Source organism: Drosophila simulans, chromosome 2L (genome assembly GCF_016746395.2).
Source record: "Drosophila simulans strain w501 chromosome 2L, Prin_Dsim_3.1, whole genome shotgun sequence".
NCBI classification, from domain to species: Eukaryota; Metazoa; Arthropoda; class Insecta; order Diptera; family Drosophilidae; genus Drosophila; species Drosophila simulans.
This window is the reverse complement of record NC_052520.2, coordinates 5,132,400-5,151,156: the sequence shown is the minus strand read 5'-3', so window position 1 is coordinate 5,151,156 and position 18,757 is coordinate 5,132,400. Positions and strand designations below refer to the sequence as shown.

The following is an 18,757-nucleotide window of genomic DNA, read 5'->3' as shown; positions in this document are numbered from 1 at the left end:
TTGTGCTCTGGTGTGTGAAAAATCTGCGAAGAAAACTACGTATACGCTGGGTATATAGATCAGCTCGGTATTAAAACGTGCAAGTTGGTTAATAAAGATTTTATTATTATCACTACTATTAGTAGTCTCTAATTACTGGGCTTTTACAAAGGTTAATATCAATTAGTAGAAGGAACTAAGTTACAACAAATCTACATATTTGGTTACGTCTAAGTTAGGTGCTTTTATAAAGGTATAGTAACTTTTTCGTTCAGGTATACAAACTCAAAACATAAGCCTATTGGATGCGTTTAGCAAAAAACAACACATACAATACAAATATAATAGAAATGAAAAACTTAAGTAAAACATAAAAAATCAAACATGTTCTCGATTATCGAATTACGTTAGTAGTTAGGCATTTGCATTATCCATTGCCATTATGGCCAGGCCCGGACCAACTTCACGGCGGGCAATTTCCCGGATCTGCTGCTGCTGCTGCCTGTTGCAATGTGTTGCCGCAGCAGCATCCGTTGGTCGGAACCTGGCCACAACAGCAACACGAACGATTGCCGTATAAAAGCCATGAACAAATACCGAAACCACACAGAAAAGCTGCAAATATTAGAATTATGAATAAACGAAGGCTCAATGTGATGTTCACCTTCTGGCGTTGTTCTGGCAGTTCGTTGCTGCTTGTGGTTGTTGTCGTTGTCGTTGTGTTGCTAGTTGTCGATGGCGTTTCAATTGTGGTTGTTGTCGTTACGGTTGTGGTTGTTGTTGTGGTGCGTCGCACCGCACCGGTATTTTCGGTGGGCAATGCCACCTCCTCTCCACCGCTGCTGCTAGTTGATGTCGTTTCGGTGTGAGTTGCTGCCGGAGCTATTTCTGCTGCTGCTGCTGCTTCTGCTACTGTTGTTGCTGCCGGTGTTGCACGTGCAACATCGGGCTCTACGGCAGCAACATCCGATGTTGCTGCTGGTGTCTCCGCTGCTGCTGTCGTTGTCGTTGTTAGCTTATCGACTACGGCCGTTGCAACCGGAAGTAGAGCACTGGTTGCTGCCAGCGCTGCTGCATGTGTTGCTGTTGCTGCTGCGTTCGCCTTGGCGGACAGCGTGTGAGTTGTGGCGCTTGCCAATTGGATTAGTGCGTTTGCAACGTTTAGGGAACTAGTAGTTGTACTGGGACTGGTTTCAGGGGCTGAGACGGGGTCGTGGGCGGGGGCGGGACTTGTGATATTAGTTTCGGTTAGTACAGATTCAACACCCGATATAGTGGGTGCCAGTGGTACACTCTCTAGTTTAACCTGAGGCTGTTCGGCTTCTAGAGCCAGATAAGTACTGTCGTCGCGCCAATGACCCACACCACCCGGTAGATCGGTGGACCTATACTCCGATGAACAGCTACGGTTCTGACCGTACTGGGCATCGTGCTCGGGCGTGGGGGTCACATTACCACTACTACCGCTACCAGGATCCTTGTCGTTCGGTTTATCATCGTCGTCGTTCGGCTTGCGAATTTCTGGCACAGTCGGCTTACCTCCCTCTTCGTCATCGTCGTCGTCGTCATCATCGTCACTGTCATGTTCGTCCTTGTCTGGTATTCCAGTAACACCGTCTGGCTTTTTAGAATCGCCGTCAGGTTGTTGCTCCTGGTTCTTGTCTTTGTCGAGTTCCGCTTCGCTACTGACGACATCAGCACGTTTCAGTCCGTCGAACAAGTCGTCGGCCAAATGTGCATCGACACTAGCTGGCTGCCAATCGTCCAGATACAGATTCAGACGCAACTGATCGAGGCTGCCAAGCGATAGTGCCGTCAATGGCTGGGCGGTAGGAATGATTGGTAATGACGATGCATCTGGTTCAGTCTTTTCTACAACGCGATCGGTTATCGTGGTCGTCGTGGTTGTCACTACAGTTTCTGTAATGCCGTCAGTCTTTTGCTTATCGTCTTGAGTTTCCTGAGCTTTCGTCGTGTCTGTGGTTGTGCTTGGCAACAATGCGAATGCATCGCTTGTCGTTTGCCTATAGTGATTGATAAGTTTGAGGAAATCATCTTGACTGAGGTTCCAGAGCAGTTCACTGGGTTCTGCCTGGGATTGAGGTGTTTCAATGACCAGGGGTTCATCAGCTATGGGTTCAATAGGCGATTCTACAATGGATTTCTCGACAAGAATTTCTACACTCTTAGTTTCCACCGGGACGGGTTCTTTTTCTACAATAGGATCAGATGACTTTTCAAGGGTGAGCAACTGGCTAATGGTGTCGACATCTATACGAGACTTGGGCAATAGATAGGTTTGGTCAAGATGAAGATTAAGAGCAAGGATTTCGGAATTGATTTCAGGTATCGCTTCGGGTTCAATTATCACGTAATCTTCTACCAAAGGAACATCTTCTTTGGGTTCCTCTAAACACGGTTCTTTCGTTATATTCACCAGCTTCAGTTGTTGGTATTGTCCCTGCAAGAATTCGTATTGGGGGTGCACTTTGAACGACTCGCGATAAAGATTCTCGATAAGGTTATCCGGCTTAGTTAGTTCAAAAGTTTCTGGTTCCAAATCCAGTTCATTTTTATGGCTGGTTACCACAGTGGACACATAAGATGTTGGGGATTCATTCTCCACGATAGGTGTATCCTTATGTGTGGTCACCGTTGTGGTCACATATGTTGTTGTCGTTGTTGTTATGTTTTCGGAATTCTGTAGAGGCTTTGGCTCCTGGAAGTCGGTTGTTTTGCTCACAACATGAGTAGACCAATCAGGAGTCTTTTCATTGTCATCTGGTGTTGGGAACACAGTTGTCTCGGTTTGGACAATTGCTGACCATGTCGTTGGCTGATCAGTGGGTGACTTAACCGCTACTTCGTCAATGCCTTCATCGTCTGGAATATTTACTTTAATGGGTTGGCTTTCTTCTGGCTTGGTCTCGGTTGTTTCAACTGTGGCCGCAGGTTTTTGACCCGGCTTGAGAGTTGCTGACCAGTAGGATGTCTCACATATAAACGCATCGTCTGAAGGAGAGTCAGGAATTTCTTTGAAGGGCGCCAGGGGAGTGTTCTCGGCTTGAGTATATTCAGAGTCAATAGATATATTAACTGTTTCGACTGGTTTTTGAACCTCATCAACAGCATCTACAATCTGAGTGATATTTTTCGCTACATCCTTAAATGGTGCCAAGGGTGTTACTTCAGTTTGTGACTCTGGTACGGGTTCTTCTTCACTGTCGGAGAAGTTCATGGGCTCATCCAAGACATCCATCCAAGAGTTTGAAGAGGCATCAACCGGCAGACCGGCATATGCTGGTTTCTTTGGTTCGTCAACTTTGATGACTGTCTGTTCGACCTTGGGTTCTTCGGGAATAGGAAGTTCGCTAATGGTTTCGGTAGTTGTTGTCGTGGTGGTAACTGTTGTAATGGTCTTGGATTCGTCCACAACAGAAGCTTCAACAATGGGCTTATCCTCGACTACTTCTTCCACAGGAGTTTCTTCCTTCAGTGGCTCAGAAACTGGTTCCTCTTCGTCGTCAGAGAAGTTCATAGGTTCGTCCAAGACATCCATCCACGAGTTCGAAGAGTCATCGACGGGAAGACCGGCATATGCTGGTTTTTTGGGTTCTTCAGGTTTCTTCTCCGGTTCTACTACCTTCTTGGGTTCCTCGGAAATAGGAACTTCAATAATGTTTTTAGTAGTTGTTGTCGTGGTCGTAACTGTTGTAATGGTCTTGGATTCGTCCACAACAGAAGCTTCAACAATGGGCTTATCCTCGACTACTTCTTTCACAAGAGTTTCTTCCTTCAGTGCCTCAGAAACTGGTTCCTCTTCATCGTCAGAGAAGTTCATGGGCTCATCCAAGACATCCATCCACGAGCTAGAAGAGTCATCGACGGGAAGACCGGCATATGCTGGTTTTTTGGGTTCTTCAGGTTTCTTCTCCGGCTCTACCACCTTCTTGGGTTCCTCGGGAATAGAAACATCTCTAGTGGTTTCGGTAGTTGTTGTTGTGGTGGTTACTGTTGTAATAGTCTTGGATTCGTCCACCGCCTTAGATTCAACAATTGGCTCCGTCTTTAAAACCTTTTCGACAAGGAGTTCTTCCATATGTGGCTCAGATACTGGTTCAACTTCAGACTCGACCACAAATTCAAAGGGAGCAAGTGGAGTTTTTATTTCCATTGACGTTAAAGAAATGTTGACGTCTTCACCTATTTTAGATGCAGGTTCTGCAACTATTTCAGGTTTAGAAGCAATCACTTGATGAACTGATTTTTCTGCATTAATGAAATCAACCACATCGCTTGGCAACTTTCGTTTAGACTTTGGTTTTGGCTTTTTAGTCTTTGGCTCAGTAGTTTCAAAAGTGATTGGAATGTTTACTGTGTGCTCATTTGTTGATTTCCTTGCATCTTCAACGACAGTTTGTTTGGACTCAACTTGCAGGGGTCGAATATGTTGAACTGGTTCTGGCACATTGTGGGCGGCTATAGCAGCCCACGACATACCAGAGGTATAAGGAGAAGGAGCTGGTGGTGGAGACGGTTCTTCTACAAATAGTACAGCTTCTTTAGGTGGCTGGACATCCTCAGGAGCTTCCGTAGGCTGTTGAGCTGGTGCTTTAGGTACATTATTTTTCGGCTTCTTTGATTTTTTGCTTTGAGGCTTCTCATCAAAGTTTGAAGCCTGTGACTGTTGCGAACGTGAGCGTGATCGATTTCGTTTCTTTGAAGTAATTTGCAAGAATTCTTGGTCGGTCTCGGATTGCGGTTGAGTTTCAGTGACTACCTCGGTTATTTGAATTTTCGGTTTTACGCTCACTCGGGAATGTCTTTCCTGTATTGGTTTTTGTGTCTTTATTTCTACAGCATCTGTTTCTTCCTTATGCCAAGACTCCAGCGGCTCCACATCATCCTCATCTACAAGGTCTTTCCACGATAGCTGAGAGGGTTTCTCAAGTGCTTCATCTCCTTCAATTGCAGGAATGATAGGGTCCGGGAACTCCAGAAGATCTTCATGTGTCTGTACTTGGACAAAAGTGTGTTTTGGTTCACTCTTGATGGGTTCCCTTGCCTCAATTTTCTGATATTTAATGTTTGTATTGTTGTTGTAACCAGACTTCTTAACAACTTCGGCATAGGTGTCTGATGATGACCATACTGATGGTTTTGTTGGTGCCGGCAACTGAATGTTGAATTCAGGAGCTAAAGACACAGCTACGCGTTCAGTTTCGGGAATCTCTTCGTTGACAACAGAACTTTCAATATTATGATCTCGTTTTTTGTCGTTTTTGGGCTTTTGTTTCTTTTCATCAACATGAGTGGAATGTTCACCTTCTTGATTACTGCTGTCATCGGGATTGATCTCATCGACGGTTTCAATGACACGATTTTCAGTAAACGTTGGCGTCAAATCGATGTTATGCGAAACGATTGACGACCAAGACAAAGTTTGTGGCTCAGGAACTGCTTTAGTTACTCCTTCTGGCATGTGATCTTTTCGGACAGGAACGCTTTCACCGGTTGGCTGTTGAATAGGCTGCACTATTTTCTTTTCCTTTTTAGGTTTCAACTTTTTGACTGAATCATTCACAACCGTAGAGTGATTCTGCTCATGGTCGATAAAGTTTTGAATTTCGACCGATTTTGATTCCACATGCTGCGGAAGTGTTGGTGGAACCTCAACAGACTGAGCAACAATAGACGACCAGGAAAACGTATGCGATTCAGTTATTGGTGCTACATCCTTTTGAACAGTGGTAAATCCAATAATCGGTTCAACAACGGACACTGGAACATCAGATACCACAATTGACTCTTCAACACTTTGAACCTTGGATTTCTTTTCCTTCCTTGCCTTAAGTTTTTTCGGTTTTTCAATTAAAGGTTTCTGATCTTCAGCTACATCAGTGATAGGAGCCTCTGCTACATCTTCAGTAGTTTGAGAGACAATAGACGACCATGATAGTGGTTGCGATGGGGCCACCTCACTAACTGGAGTGGGTTCTGGTTGTGGCTCGGGCGTTACTTCTTCAACAACTGTGGTCACCTCAACAACTGGTTCCTCAACAAAAGTCACTTCAACAGTGGGTTCAACAACTGCCTCAGGAACTGCAGACTTTACGATGGGCTCTGAAACTCGCACTGCCTTAGATTTCTTTTCCTTCTTTGCTTTTGGTTTGGTTGGTTTTTCTTCTAAAGGTTTCTGCTCTTTGGGTTCTTCCGTGAAGCAAGTCTCTGTTACATTAGTCGTAACTTCCGTGGATTGAGAAACGATAGACGACCATGATAGTGGTTGAGATGGGGCCACCTCACTAACTGGAGTGGGTTCTGGTTGTGGCTCCGGCGTTACTTCTTCAATAACTGTGGTCACCTCAACCACTGGTTCCTCAACAAAAGTCACTACAACAGTGGGTTCAACAACTGCCTCAGGAACTGCAGACTTTACGATGGGCTCTGAAACTCGCACTGCCTTAGATTTCTTTTCCTTCTTTGCTTTTGGTTTGGTTGGTTCTTCTTCTAAAGGTTTCTGCTCTTTAGGTTCTTCCGTGAAGCGAGTCTCTGTTACATTTGTTATAACTTCCGTGGATTGAGAAACGATAGACGACCATGATAGTGGTTGCGATGGGGACACCTCACTTGCTAGAGTGGGTTCTGGTTGTGGCTCGGGCGATACTTCTTCAACAACTGTGGTCACCTCAACAACTGGTTCCTCAACAAAAGTCACTTCAACAGTGGGTTCAACAACTGCCTCAGGAACTGCAGACTTTACGATGGGCTCTGAAACTCGCACTGCCTTAGATTTCTTTTCCTTCTTTGCTTTTGGTTTGGTTGGTTTTTCTTCTAAAGGTTTCTGCTCTTTGGGTTCTTCCGTGAAGCAAGTCTCTGTTACATTAGTCGTAACTTCCGTGGATTGAGAAACGATAGACGACCATGATAGTGGTTGCGATGGGGACACCTCACTTACTAGAGTGGGTTCTGGTTGTGGCTCGGGCGATACTTCTTCAACAACTGTGGTCACCTCAACAACTGGTTCCTCAACAAAAGTCACTTCAACAGTGGGTTCAACAACTGCCTCAGGAACTGCAGACTTTACGATGGGCTCTGAAACTCGCACTGCCTTAGATTTCTTTTCCTTCTTTGCTTTTGGTTTGGTTGGTTTTTCTTCTAAAGGTTTCTGCTCTTTAGGTTCTTCCGTGAAGCGAGTCTCTGTTACATTTGTTATAACTTCCGTGGATTGAGAAACGATAGACGGCCATGATAGTGGCTGCGATGGGGACACCTCACTTACTAGAGTGGGTTCTGGTTGTGGCTCGGGCGATACTTCTTCAACAACTGTGGTCACCTCAACAACTGGTTCCTCAACAAAAGTCACTTCAACAGTGGGTTCAACAACTGCCTCAGGAACTGCAGACTTTACGATGGGCTCTGAAACTCGCACTGCCTTAGATTTCTTTTCCTTCTTTGCTTTTGGTTTGGTTGGTTCTTCTTCTAAAGGTTTCTGCTCTTTAGGTTCTTCCGTGAAGCGAGTCTCTGTTACATTTGTTATAACTTCCGTGGATTGAGAAACGATAGACGACCATGATAGTGGTTGCGATGGGGACACCTCACTTGCTAGAGTGGGTTCTGGTTGTGGCTCGGGCGATACTTCTTCAACAACTGTGGTCACCTCAACAACTGGTTCCTCAACAAAAGTCACTTCAACAGTGGGTTCAACAACTGCCTCAGGAACTGCAGACTTTACGATGGGCTCTGAAACTCGCACTGCCTTAGATTTCTTTTCCTTCTTTGCTTTTGGTTTGGTTGGTTCTTCTTCTAAAGGTTTCTGCTCTTTAGGTTCTTCCGTGAAGCGAGTCTCTGTTACATTTGTTATAACTTCCGTGGATTGAGAAACGATAGACGACCATGATAGTGGTTGCGATGGGGACACCTCACTTGCTAGAGTGGGTTCTGGTTGTGGCTCGGGCGATACTTCTTCAACAACTGTGGTCACCTCAACAACTGGTTTCTCAACAAAAGTCACTTCAACAGTGGGTTCAACAACTGCCTCAGGAACTGCAGACTTTACGATGGGCTCTGAAACTCGCACTGCCTTAGATTTCTTTTCCTTCTTTGCTTTTGGTTTGGTTGGTTCTTCTTCTAAAGGTTTCTGCTCTTTAGGTTCTTCCGTGAAGCGAGTCTCTGTTACATTTGTTATAACTTCCGTGGATTGAGAAACGATAGACGACCATGATAGTGGTTGCGATGGGGACACCTCACTTACTAGAGTGGGTTCTGGTTGTGGCTCGGGCGATACTTCTTCAACAACTGTGGTCACCTCAACAACTGGTTCCTCAACAAAAGTCACTTGAACAGTGGGTTCAACAACTGCCTCAGGAACTGCAGACTTTACGATGGGCTCTGAAACTCGCACTGCCTTAGATTTCTTTTCCTTCTTTGCTTTTGGTTTGGTTGGTTCTTCTTCTAAAGGTTTCTGCTCTTTAGGTTCTTCCGTGAAGCGAGTCTCTGTTACATTTGTTATAACTTCCGTGGATTGAGAAACGATAGACGACCATGATAGTGGTTGCGATGGGGACACCTCACTTGCTAGAGTGGGTTTTGGTTGTGGCTCGGGCGATACTTCTTCAACAACTGTGGTCACCTCAACAACTGGTTCCTCAACAAAAGTCACTTCAACAGTGGGTTCAACAACTGCCTCAGGAACTGCAGACTTTACGATGGGCTCTGAAACTCGCACTGCCTTAGATTTCTTTTCCTTCTTTGCTTTTGGTTTGGTTGGTTCTTCTTCTAAAGGTTTCTGCTCTTTAGGTTCTTCCGTGAAGCGAGTCTCTGTTACATTTGTTATAACTTCCGTGGATTGAGAAACGATAGACGACCATGATAGTGGTTGCGATGGGGACACCTCACTTGCTAGAGTGGGTTCTGGTTGTGGCTCGGGCGATACTTCTTCAACAACTGTGGTCACCTCAACAACTGGTTCCTCAACAAAAGTCACTTCAACAGTGGGTTCAACAACTGCCTCAGGAACTGCAGACTTTACGATGGGCTCTGAAACTCGCACTGCCTTAGATTTCTTTTCCTTCTTTGCTTTTGGTTTGGTTGGTTCTTCTTCTAAAGGTTTCTGCTCTTTAGGTTCTTCCGTGAAGCGAGTCTCTTTTACATTTGTTATAACTTCCGTGGATTGAGAAACGATAGACGACCATGATAGTGGTTGCGATGGGGACACCTCACTTACTAGAGTGGGTTCTGGTTGTGGCTCGGGCGATACTTCTTCAACAACTGTGGTCACCTCAACAACTGGTTCCTCAACAAAAGTCACTTCAACAGTGGGTTCAACAACTGCCTCAGGAACTGCAGACTTTACGATGGGCTCTGAAACTCGCACTGCCTTAGATTTCTTTTCCTTCTTTGCTTTTGGTTTGGTTGGTTCTTCTTCTAAAGGTTTCTGCTCTTTAGGTTCTTCCGTGAAGCGAGTCTCTGTTACATTTGTTATAACTTCCGTGGATTGAGAAACGATAGACGACCATGATAGTGGTTGCGATGGGGACACCTCACTTGCTAGAGTGGGTTCTGGTTGTGGCTCGGGCGATACTTCTTCAACAACTGTGGTCACCTCAACAACTGGTTCCTCAACAAAAGTCACTTCAACAGTGGGTTCAACAACTGCCTCAGGAACTGCAGACTTTACGATGGGCTCTGAAACTCGCACTGCCTTAGATTTCTTTTCCTTCTTTGCTTTTGGTTTGGTTGGTTTTTCTTCTAAAGGTTTCTGCTCTTTGGGTTCTTCCGTGAAGCAAGTCTCTGTTACATTAGTCGTAACTTCCGTGGATTGAGAAACGATAGACGACCATGATAGTGGTTGCGATGGGGACACCTCACTTACTAGAGTGGGTTCTGGTTGTGGCTCGGGCGATACTTCTTCAACAACTGTGGTCACCTCAACAACTGGTTCCTCAACAAAAGTCACTTCAACAGTGGGTTCAACAACTGCCTCAGGAACTGCAGACTTTACGATGGGCTCTGAAATTCGCACTGCCTTAGATTTCTTTTCCTTCTTTGCTTTTGGTTTGGTTGGTTTTTCTTCTAAAGGTTTCTGCTCTTTGGGTTCTTCCGTGAAGCAAGTCTCTGTTACATTAGTCGTAACTTCCGTGGATTGAGAAACGATAGACGACCATGATAGTGGTTGCGATGGGGACACCTCACTTACTAGAGTGGGTTCTGGTTGTGGCTCGGGCGATACTTCTTCAACAACTGTGGTCACCTCAACTACTGGTTCCTCAACAAAAGTCACTTCAACAGTGGGTTCAACAACTGCCTCAGGAACTGCAGACTTTACGATGGGCTCTGAAATTCGCACTGCCTTAGATTTCTTTTCCTTCTTTGCTTTTGGTTTGGTTGGTTTTTCTTCTAAAGGTTTCTGCTCTTTGGGTTCTTCCGTGAAGCAAGTCTCTGTTACATTAGTCGTAACTTCCGTGGATTGAGAAACGATAGACGACCATGATAGTGGTTGCGATGGGGACACCTCACTTACTAGAGTGGGTTCTGGTTGTGGCTCGGGCGATACTTCTTCAACAACTGTGGTCACCTCAACAACTGGTTCCTCAACAAAAGTCACTTCAACAGTGGGTTCAACAACTGCCTCAGGAACTGCAGACTTTACGATGGGCTCTGAAACTCGCACTGCCTTAGATTTCTTTTCCTTCTTTGCTTTTAATTTGGTTGGTTTTTCTTCTAAAGGTTTCTGCTCTTTGGGTTCTTCCGTGAAGCAAGTCTCTGTTACATTAGTCGTAACTTCCGTGGATTGAGAAACGAATGACGACCATGATAGTGGTTGCGATGGGGACACCTCACTTACTAGAGTGGGTTCTGGTTGTGGCTCGGGCGATACTTCTTCAACAACTGTGGTCACCTCAACAACTGGTTCCTCAACAAAAGTCTCTTTAACAGTGGGCTCAACAACTGCCACAGGAACTGCAGACTCTACGATGGGCTCTGGATCCAAAATCACCTTAGATTTCTTTTCCTTCTTCGCTTTTTGTTTTTTCGGTTTTTCTTCTAAGGATTTCTGCTCTTCAGGTTCTTCCGTGAACCGAGTCTCCGTTACATTTGTCGTAACTTCCGTGGTTTGAGAAACGATAGACGACCATGATAGTGGTTGCGATGGGGACACCTCACTTACTAGAGTGGGTTCTGGTTGTGGCTCGGGCGATACTTCTTCAACAACTGTGGTCACCTCAACAACTGGTTCCTCAACAAAAGTCACTTCAACAGTGGGTTCAACAACTGCCTCAGGAACTGCAGACTTTACGATGGGCTCTGAAACTCGCACTGCCTTAGATTTCTTTTCCTTCTTTGTTTTTTGTTTGGTCGGTTTGTCTTCTAAGGATTTCTTATCTTCAGGCTTAGCAGTGTTTCGAGTCTCTGATACATTTGTGGTGACATCCATGTTCTGTGAGACGATAGATGACCAAGACATGGGTTGAATTGGTAAAGTTTCCACAACGGACGGAATTTGTGCATCTTGCTGTGTTTTAGGATCATCGCGCATGATAGTACTATCAACGTATGGTTCTAAACCCACTTCAACCACTGATTCCATCTTATTGTGTTTCTTTTCCTTCTTTGATTTTTGTTTCTTTGTCTTTTCAACCACTTCGGAGCTCCTTTCGTGTGAAATGAATTTGTTTATTTCTTGCGAGTTCTGGAATGCAGGTTCTACCACTTTAACATCATGGTCGGCAGATTGTGTAATTTTTGTAATAGGTTCCTGGACACCTTGTCGGACAATTGAAGACCACAAAGTGCTATCGGAACTGAGTGTGTTTGTTTGAACGTTTTCATCAAAATCGTTATCGACCATTGTTGACCACGAAGTTTTTGTTTCATCCTTAGCTGATTCACTTTCGATTGGTATAATTTCTTCTTTAGGCGTCAAAATTTTAGCTTCCTTTTCCTTCTTTAACGGTTTTTCTTTCTTAGCCTTTGATTTAATCAAAGGTTCTGGAAGTTCAGCAGGCTGTTTTACTGTTTGCACTTTACCTAAATTGGATTCAGTTGGGACTTCTACATTATTCTTTTCTAAACTTATGAAGTCCACAGTGTGACGCAAGACATCAGCATATGACGAGTGCTGTTCCCATATATTAGAAGACAATGGCTTTGGTTTGACTTCTTTGTATTCTTCAGGTGATTTCACTGGTTCTACTACCTTCTTGGGTTCCTCGGGAATAGGAAGTTCGCTAATGGTTTTGGTAGTTGTTGTCGTCGTCGTCGTAACTGTTGTAATGGTCTTGGATTCGTCCACAACAGAAGCTTCAACAATGTGCTTATCCGCGACTACTTCTTTCAGAAGAGTTTCTTCCTTCAGTACCTCAGAAACTGGTTCCTCTTCATCGTCAGAGAAGTTCATGGGTTCATCCAGGACATCCATCCACGAGCTAGAAGAGTCATCGACGGGAAGACCGGCATATGCTGGATTTTTGGGTTCTTCAGGTTTTTTCTCCGGTTCTACTACCTTCTTGGGTTCCTCGGAAATAGGAACTTCAATAATGTTTTCGGTAGTTGTTGTCGTGGTCGTAACTGTTGTAATGGTCTTGGATTCGTCCACAACAGAAGCTTCAACAATGGGCTTATCCTCGACTACTTCTTTCACAAGAGTTTCTTCCTTCAGTGGCTCAGAAACTGGTTCCTCTTCATCGTCAGAGAAGTTCATGGGTTCATCCAGGACATCCATCCACGAGCTAGATGAGTCATCGACGGGAAGACCGGCATATGCTGGTTTTTTGGGTTCTTCAGGTTTCTTCTCCGGTTCTACTACCTTCTTGGGTTCCTCGGAAATAGGAACTTCAATAATGTTTTCGGTAGTTGTTGTCGTGGTCGTAACTGTTGTAATGGTCTTGGATTCGTCCACAACAGAAGCTTCAACAATGGGCTTATCCTCGACTACTTCTATCACAAGAGTTTCTTCCTTCAGTGGCTCAGAAACTGGTTCCTCTTCATCGTCAGAGAAGTTCATGGGTTCATCCAGGACATCCATCCACGAGTTAGAAGAGTCATCGACGGGAAGACCGGCATATGCTGGTTTTTTGGGTTCTTCAGTTTTCTTCTCCGGTTCTACTACCTTCTTGGGTTCCTCGGAAATAGGAACTTCAATAATGTTTTCGGTAGTTGTTGTCGTGGTCGTAACTGTTGTAATGGTCTTGGATTCGTCCACAACAGAAGCTTCAACAATGGGCTTATCCTCGACTACTTCTTTCACAAGAGTTTCTTCCTTCAGTGGCTCAGAAACTGGTTCCTCTTCATCGTCAGAGAAGTTCATGGGTTCATCCAGGACATCCATCCACGAGCTAGAAGAGTCATCGACGGGAAGACCGGCATATGCTGGTTTTTTGGGTTCTTCAGGTTTCTTCTCCGGTTCTACTACCTTCTTGGGTTCCTCGGAAATAGGAACTTCAATAATGTTTTCGGTAGTTGTTGTCGTGGTCGTAACTGTTGTAATGGTCTTGGATTCGTCCACAACAGAAGCTTTAACAATGGGCTTATCCTCGACTACTTCTTTCACAAGAGTTTCTTCCTTCAGTGCCTCAGAAACTGGTTCCTCTTCGTCGTCAGAGAAGTTCATGGGCTCATCCAAGACATCCATCCACGAGCTAGAAGAGTCATCGACGGGAAGACCGGCATATGCTGGTTTTTTGGGTTCTTCAGTTTTCTTCTCCGGTTCTACTACCTTCTTGGGTTCCTCGGAAATAGGAACTTCAATAATGTTTTCGGTAGTTGTTGTCGTGGTCGTAACTGTTGTAATGGTCTTGGATTCGTCCACAACAGAAGCTTCAACAATGGGCTTATCCTCGACTACTTCTTTCACAAGAGTTTCTTCCTTCAGTGGCTCAGAAACTGGTTCCTCTTCATCGTCAGAGAAGTTCATGGGTTCATCCAGGACATCCATCCACGAGCTAGAAGAGTCATCGACGGGAAGACCGGCATATGCTGGTTTTTTGGGTTCTTCAGGTTTCTTCTCCGGTTCTACTACCTTCTTGGGTTCCTCGGAAATAGGAACTTCAATAATGTTTTCGGTAGTTGTTGTCGTGGTCGTAACTGTTGTAATGGTCTTGGATTCGTCCACAACAGAAGCTTCAACAATGGGCTTATCCTCGACTACTTCTTTCACAAGAGTTTCTTCCTTCAGTGGCTCAGAAACTGGTTCCTCTTCATCGTCAGAGAAGTTCATGGGTTCATCCAGGACATCCATCCACGAGCTAGAAGAGTCATCGACAGGAAGACCGGCATATGCTGGTTTTTTGGGTTCTTCAGGTTTCTTCTCCGGTTCTACTACCTTCTTGGGTTCCTCGGAAATAGGAAGTTCGATAATGGTTTCGGTAGTTGTTGTTGTGGTCGTAACTGTTGTAATGGTCTTGGATTCGTCCACAACAGAAGCTTCAACAATGGGCTTATCCTCGACTACTTCTTTTACAAGAGTTTCTTCCTTCAGTGGCTCAGAAACTGTTGTGGTGGTTACTGTTGTAATCGTTTTGGATTCGTTATTTGGTTTTTCTTCGCTGGTTGATTGTACTTCCTGTATGGTTTCAATAATCTTGTTGATGTTGGCTTCGTCTCCATTCTCATGAGGAAGAGGAATTTCTATTTCGTCTTCTATAAGTTCTTTCCACGATTTTCGTTCAACGACCACGTCGTCCGCCGCATCGTCAATCATTTCAGACCATGGCATTAGGGGCGTACTTTCTGCGTCATTTTGAACGGGTTCTTGCAAAGGTTCCTCCAGTTTTGGAGCAATTTTTGGTTGGCTCGACTTTTTAGGAACTGGTTTGATACTTTCAGCTTCAATAAAATCAGTGACTTGATGACTAACCACAGATGACCAGGAATGACCAGCTTCGTTCTTTTGTTGACTTAGATCTGTGGATATAGCATGATCTTTTGGATGTTTCTCAATTCGATCGGATCTTATTTGCTCTTTTATCCTTTCTCCTTGTTTCGGCTTTGTTTCCTGTTTAGCCTTAGGTTTCAAGTCAGTCATATGATCAATTTGACTGGCGATTTTAGCCCAAGTAATTGTATTTTCATCTGTAGGCTCTACTGCCTCAACCACATCACTATCCTCTGAAGTCGAAGGAACAATTATGGGCTCACGAGTTTCCTTTTTGTCATTACGCTTGGTGGTGTTTTCAGACTGAGGTTTTGGCTTAGGTTTTGAAATTTTACGTTCCTTCCGTGGATGGACCTCCTTGGGCTCCTCTTGTATGATTTCAACTGGCTTCTTACGCGAAGCAATGTCATCGACCCATTCGCCGGGCTTCTTTACCAGGGACGCCCAAGAGAAGGAGTTTTCTGTGTTTTTGATAGATTTAGTTTCTTTCTCTTCGACCTTAAACTCCACAACTATTTCCTCAGACGGTTCACTGCTTACTTCATCTTCGGGCACTGCAACGGGTGTAGGTTTTTTGGTTGCCTTCTGTTTCTTAGGCTTCTGTGGTTTTTTATTGTCCTTTTTGGTTGGTTCTTTTACATCAGGCAATGGGATGACAGCGGTTTTAATGTGAGTAACAGTGTTGTCAATCCATTCGCCTGGTCTCTTTACAAGTGAGGCCCAGGAGAAGGCGTTGCTACTCTCTTGCTTCTGAACAACTTCAGGCTCCGGTTTTGCCTCTACTGGTGCAGGCATTGCCTCTACTGGTTCGGGCATAGTCTCAGGCACAGCCTTGGGCACAGCTTCGGGTACAGTATCGGGCTGCTCGTCCTCAGATGTTGTCGAGACGGGCTCTACAACGGGCTTCTTAGACTTCTTTGTCTTCTTCGCCTTTGGAGTCTTCTTGGGCTCCTCCTTTTCTTTCTGGCGAGGAGTTTCTTTAGTTGTGACAGCCGTATGGGAAGTCTGCTTTTTAATTACGGTTGCATCTGACCATTCGCCGGGTCTTCGCACAAGGGCTGACCAAGTCAACTCGGATGTGCTGGAAACATCCCTTTCATCAGAAGACGGCTCTTTGGAACTTTCTGTCGTTGGTTTGGATAATTCACTTTCTGTCGTAGGCTTAGACTGCTCACTGTCGCTGTTCGGCTTAGATTTTTCGCTTTCGGTGCTTGCTGAGGACAGTTCAATAACCTTTTCTGCCTGACGCTTCTCTGGCTTCGATTTCTTCTTTCGCTCTTGGGCTTTAGTATTGACTATGGCTGTTTTGTGCGGGTCTTCCTTTTGTAACTTAGTTGATGGGACGTCATCTGTAATTCCAGAGTTGAGTAGCACGTCAGCATACGATTTACCATCCCGGTTCTTGTTCCAAACATTCTCCACTTCTTCGACAATTTGTACCGGTTCAACAATACATACTTCTTGAGCAGGTTGGACATCAATAATTTTTTCTTGGACTTCCACCTTCTTGTTCTGTCGCTTTGAAGGCTTTGTTTTCTTAGGCTTTTGGTGTGGAACAATTGTTTGTTCTGACCTATTCCTGGGAATGAATTCGTTGTAAATCCTTTCATTCGCAAGGAATGTATGCGTTTGGTCGGAGAAGGTATGTCTCAAATAAGATGGAGTAAACTCAGGTGCATCCGCCGATAAGGTTGAGGTAAAACCAATGTTTCCAGTATTAGAAATGGTATCCTCCAAAACGCTGGACCACGTATCAATGGGACCCTCTAGAGGCTTCTCCAATTGGCTGACTTCATCTGCAACATTACGTATTATTTGCTGTTCAGCTGGCGCGGGAAGGGAATCCTTCTCTTCCAAAATATTAGTGGTTTCGGTAGTTGTTGATGTGGTGGTAACTGTTGTAATGGTCTTGGATTCGTCCACAACAGAAGCTTCAACATTTGGCTTATCTTCGACCACTTCTTTCACAAGAGTTTCTTCCTTCAGTGGCTCAGGAACTGGTTCCTCTTCGTCGTCAGAGAAGTTCATGGGCTCATCCAAGACATCCATCCACGAGTTAGAAGAGTCATCGACGGGAAGACCGGCATATGCTGGTTTTTTGGGTTCTTCAGTTTTCTTCTCCGGTTCTACTACCTTCTTGGGTTCCTCGGAAATAGGAACTTCAATAATGTTTTCGGTAGTTGTTGTCGTGGTCGTAACTGTTGTAATGGTCTTGGATTCGTCCACAACAGAAGCTTCAACAATGGGCTTATCCTCGACTACTTCTTCCACAGGAGTTTCTTCCTTCAGTGGCTCAGGAACTGGTTCCTCTTCGTCGTCAGAGAAGTTCATGGGTTCATCCAGGACATCCATCCACGAGCTAGAAGAGTCATCGACGGGAAGACCGGCATATGCTGGTTTTTTGGGTTCTTCAGGTTTCTTCTCCGGTTCTACTACCTTCTTGGGTTCCTCGGAAATAGGAACTTCAATAATGTTTTCGGTAGTTACTGTTGTGGTGGTTACTGTTGTAATGGTCTTGGATTCGTCCACAACAGAAGCTTCAACAATGGGCTTATCTTCGACAACTTCTTCCACAGGAGTTTCTTCCTTCAGTGGCTCAGGAACTGGTTCCTCTTCGTCGTCAGAGAAGTTCATGGGCTCATCCAAGACATCCATCCACGAGCTAGAAGAGTCATCGACTGGAAGACCGGCATATGCTGGTTTTTTGGGTTCTTCAGTTTTCTTCTCCGGTTCTACTACCTTCTTGGGTTCCTCGGAAATAGGAACTTCAATAATGTTTTCGGTAGTTACTGTTGTGGTGGTTACTGTTGTAATGGTCTTGGATTCGTCGTTAACAGAAACTTCAACAATTGGCTTATCTTCGACAACTTCTTCCACAGGAGTTTCTTCCTTCAGTGCCTCAGGAACTGGTTCCTCTTCGTCGTCAGAGAAGTTCATGGGCTCATCCAAGACATCCATCCACGAGCTAGAAGAGTCATCGACCGGAAGACCGGCATATGCTGGTTTTTTGGGTTCTTCAGGTTTCTTCTCCGGTTCTACTACCTTCTTTGGTTCCTCGGAAATAGGAACTTCAATAATGTTTTCGGTAGTTACTGTTGTGGCTGTTGTGGTGGTTACTGTTGTAATGGTCTTGGATTCGTCGTTAACAGAAACTTCAACAATGGGCTTATCCTCGACTACTTCTTCCACAGGAGTTTCCTCCTTCAATGGCTCAGGAACTAGTTCCTGTTCAACAATTGGCTTATCCTCGACTACTTCTTCGACAACAGTTACTTCATTTAGTGTCTCAGGAATAGAAGTTTTGCTCGCGGACTCCGTTGTTATTGTTGTTGTGGTCTCAGTTGTAAAGCTTTCCTCTTCAAGTGGAGCTTTAATTATTGGCTTGACGAATTCTTCTGTTACAGATTCCTCATTTTGTGGCTCAGGAACTGGTTCAGGTTTCTGGGGATCCTCAAGAATATAAGTTTCGCTGGAGTACTTCGCATTTTCTGTTTTAGTGGCAGATGTAATGCTTTCGGATTTGTCTTGAACTGGAGCTTCCTGAAGCTCGTAAGCTTGTAGAGTTCTCTGTCTGCTTTCCGCCTTACTAAGGGACAGTATGTCAAATTTGGGAATATCGAAGTGATATATAGCTGGAATATTATCTTTTTGTAGATCTACATTGGAAACCTGTGTTGTTGTTGAACCCACGTCGGTGACGGTAGATTCCATTTTTGGTTCGGTGTCAATGTCGAAGCTTACCGACTTTGGTGGCGATACAGGATCAAGTTCGGTAGGACTTAACTTCTCAATTGCTTTAGCTTTAGAATTTATAATGTGATAATTACCCTCAGCAATAGTAAATTTGGATATGTCAAATTTGGGAATTTCAAATATTTTGTTTAAAGGTGAAAGTTTCTCAAT

At 44.6% G+C, this 18,757-nt stretch overlaps 1 protein-coding gene across 20 annotated transcripts in view; it reads right to left on the bottom strand.

Annotated features, from left to right (window-relative positions):
• LOC6731051 (nesprin-1) overlaps positions 1 to 18,757 on the bottom strand; it is a 101,955-nt gene that overhangs the window by 19,005 nt on the left and 64,193 nt on the right. The window contains exon 1 of one of the 20 annotated variants that reach the window (XM_039297189.2): positions 644 to 18,744. The exons of the other annotated variants lie outside the window; for them this stretch is intronic. Within the exon in view, the coding sequence (XP_039153123.1) occupies positions 644 to 18,565 (17,922 nt within the window). The 5' untranslated portion in view covers positions 18,566 to 18,744. Of the gene's footprint in view, positions 1 to 643; positions 18,745 to 18,757 lie in introns of those variants that run through there. 20 annotated transcript variants of the gene reach the window in all.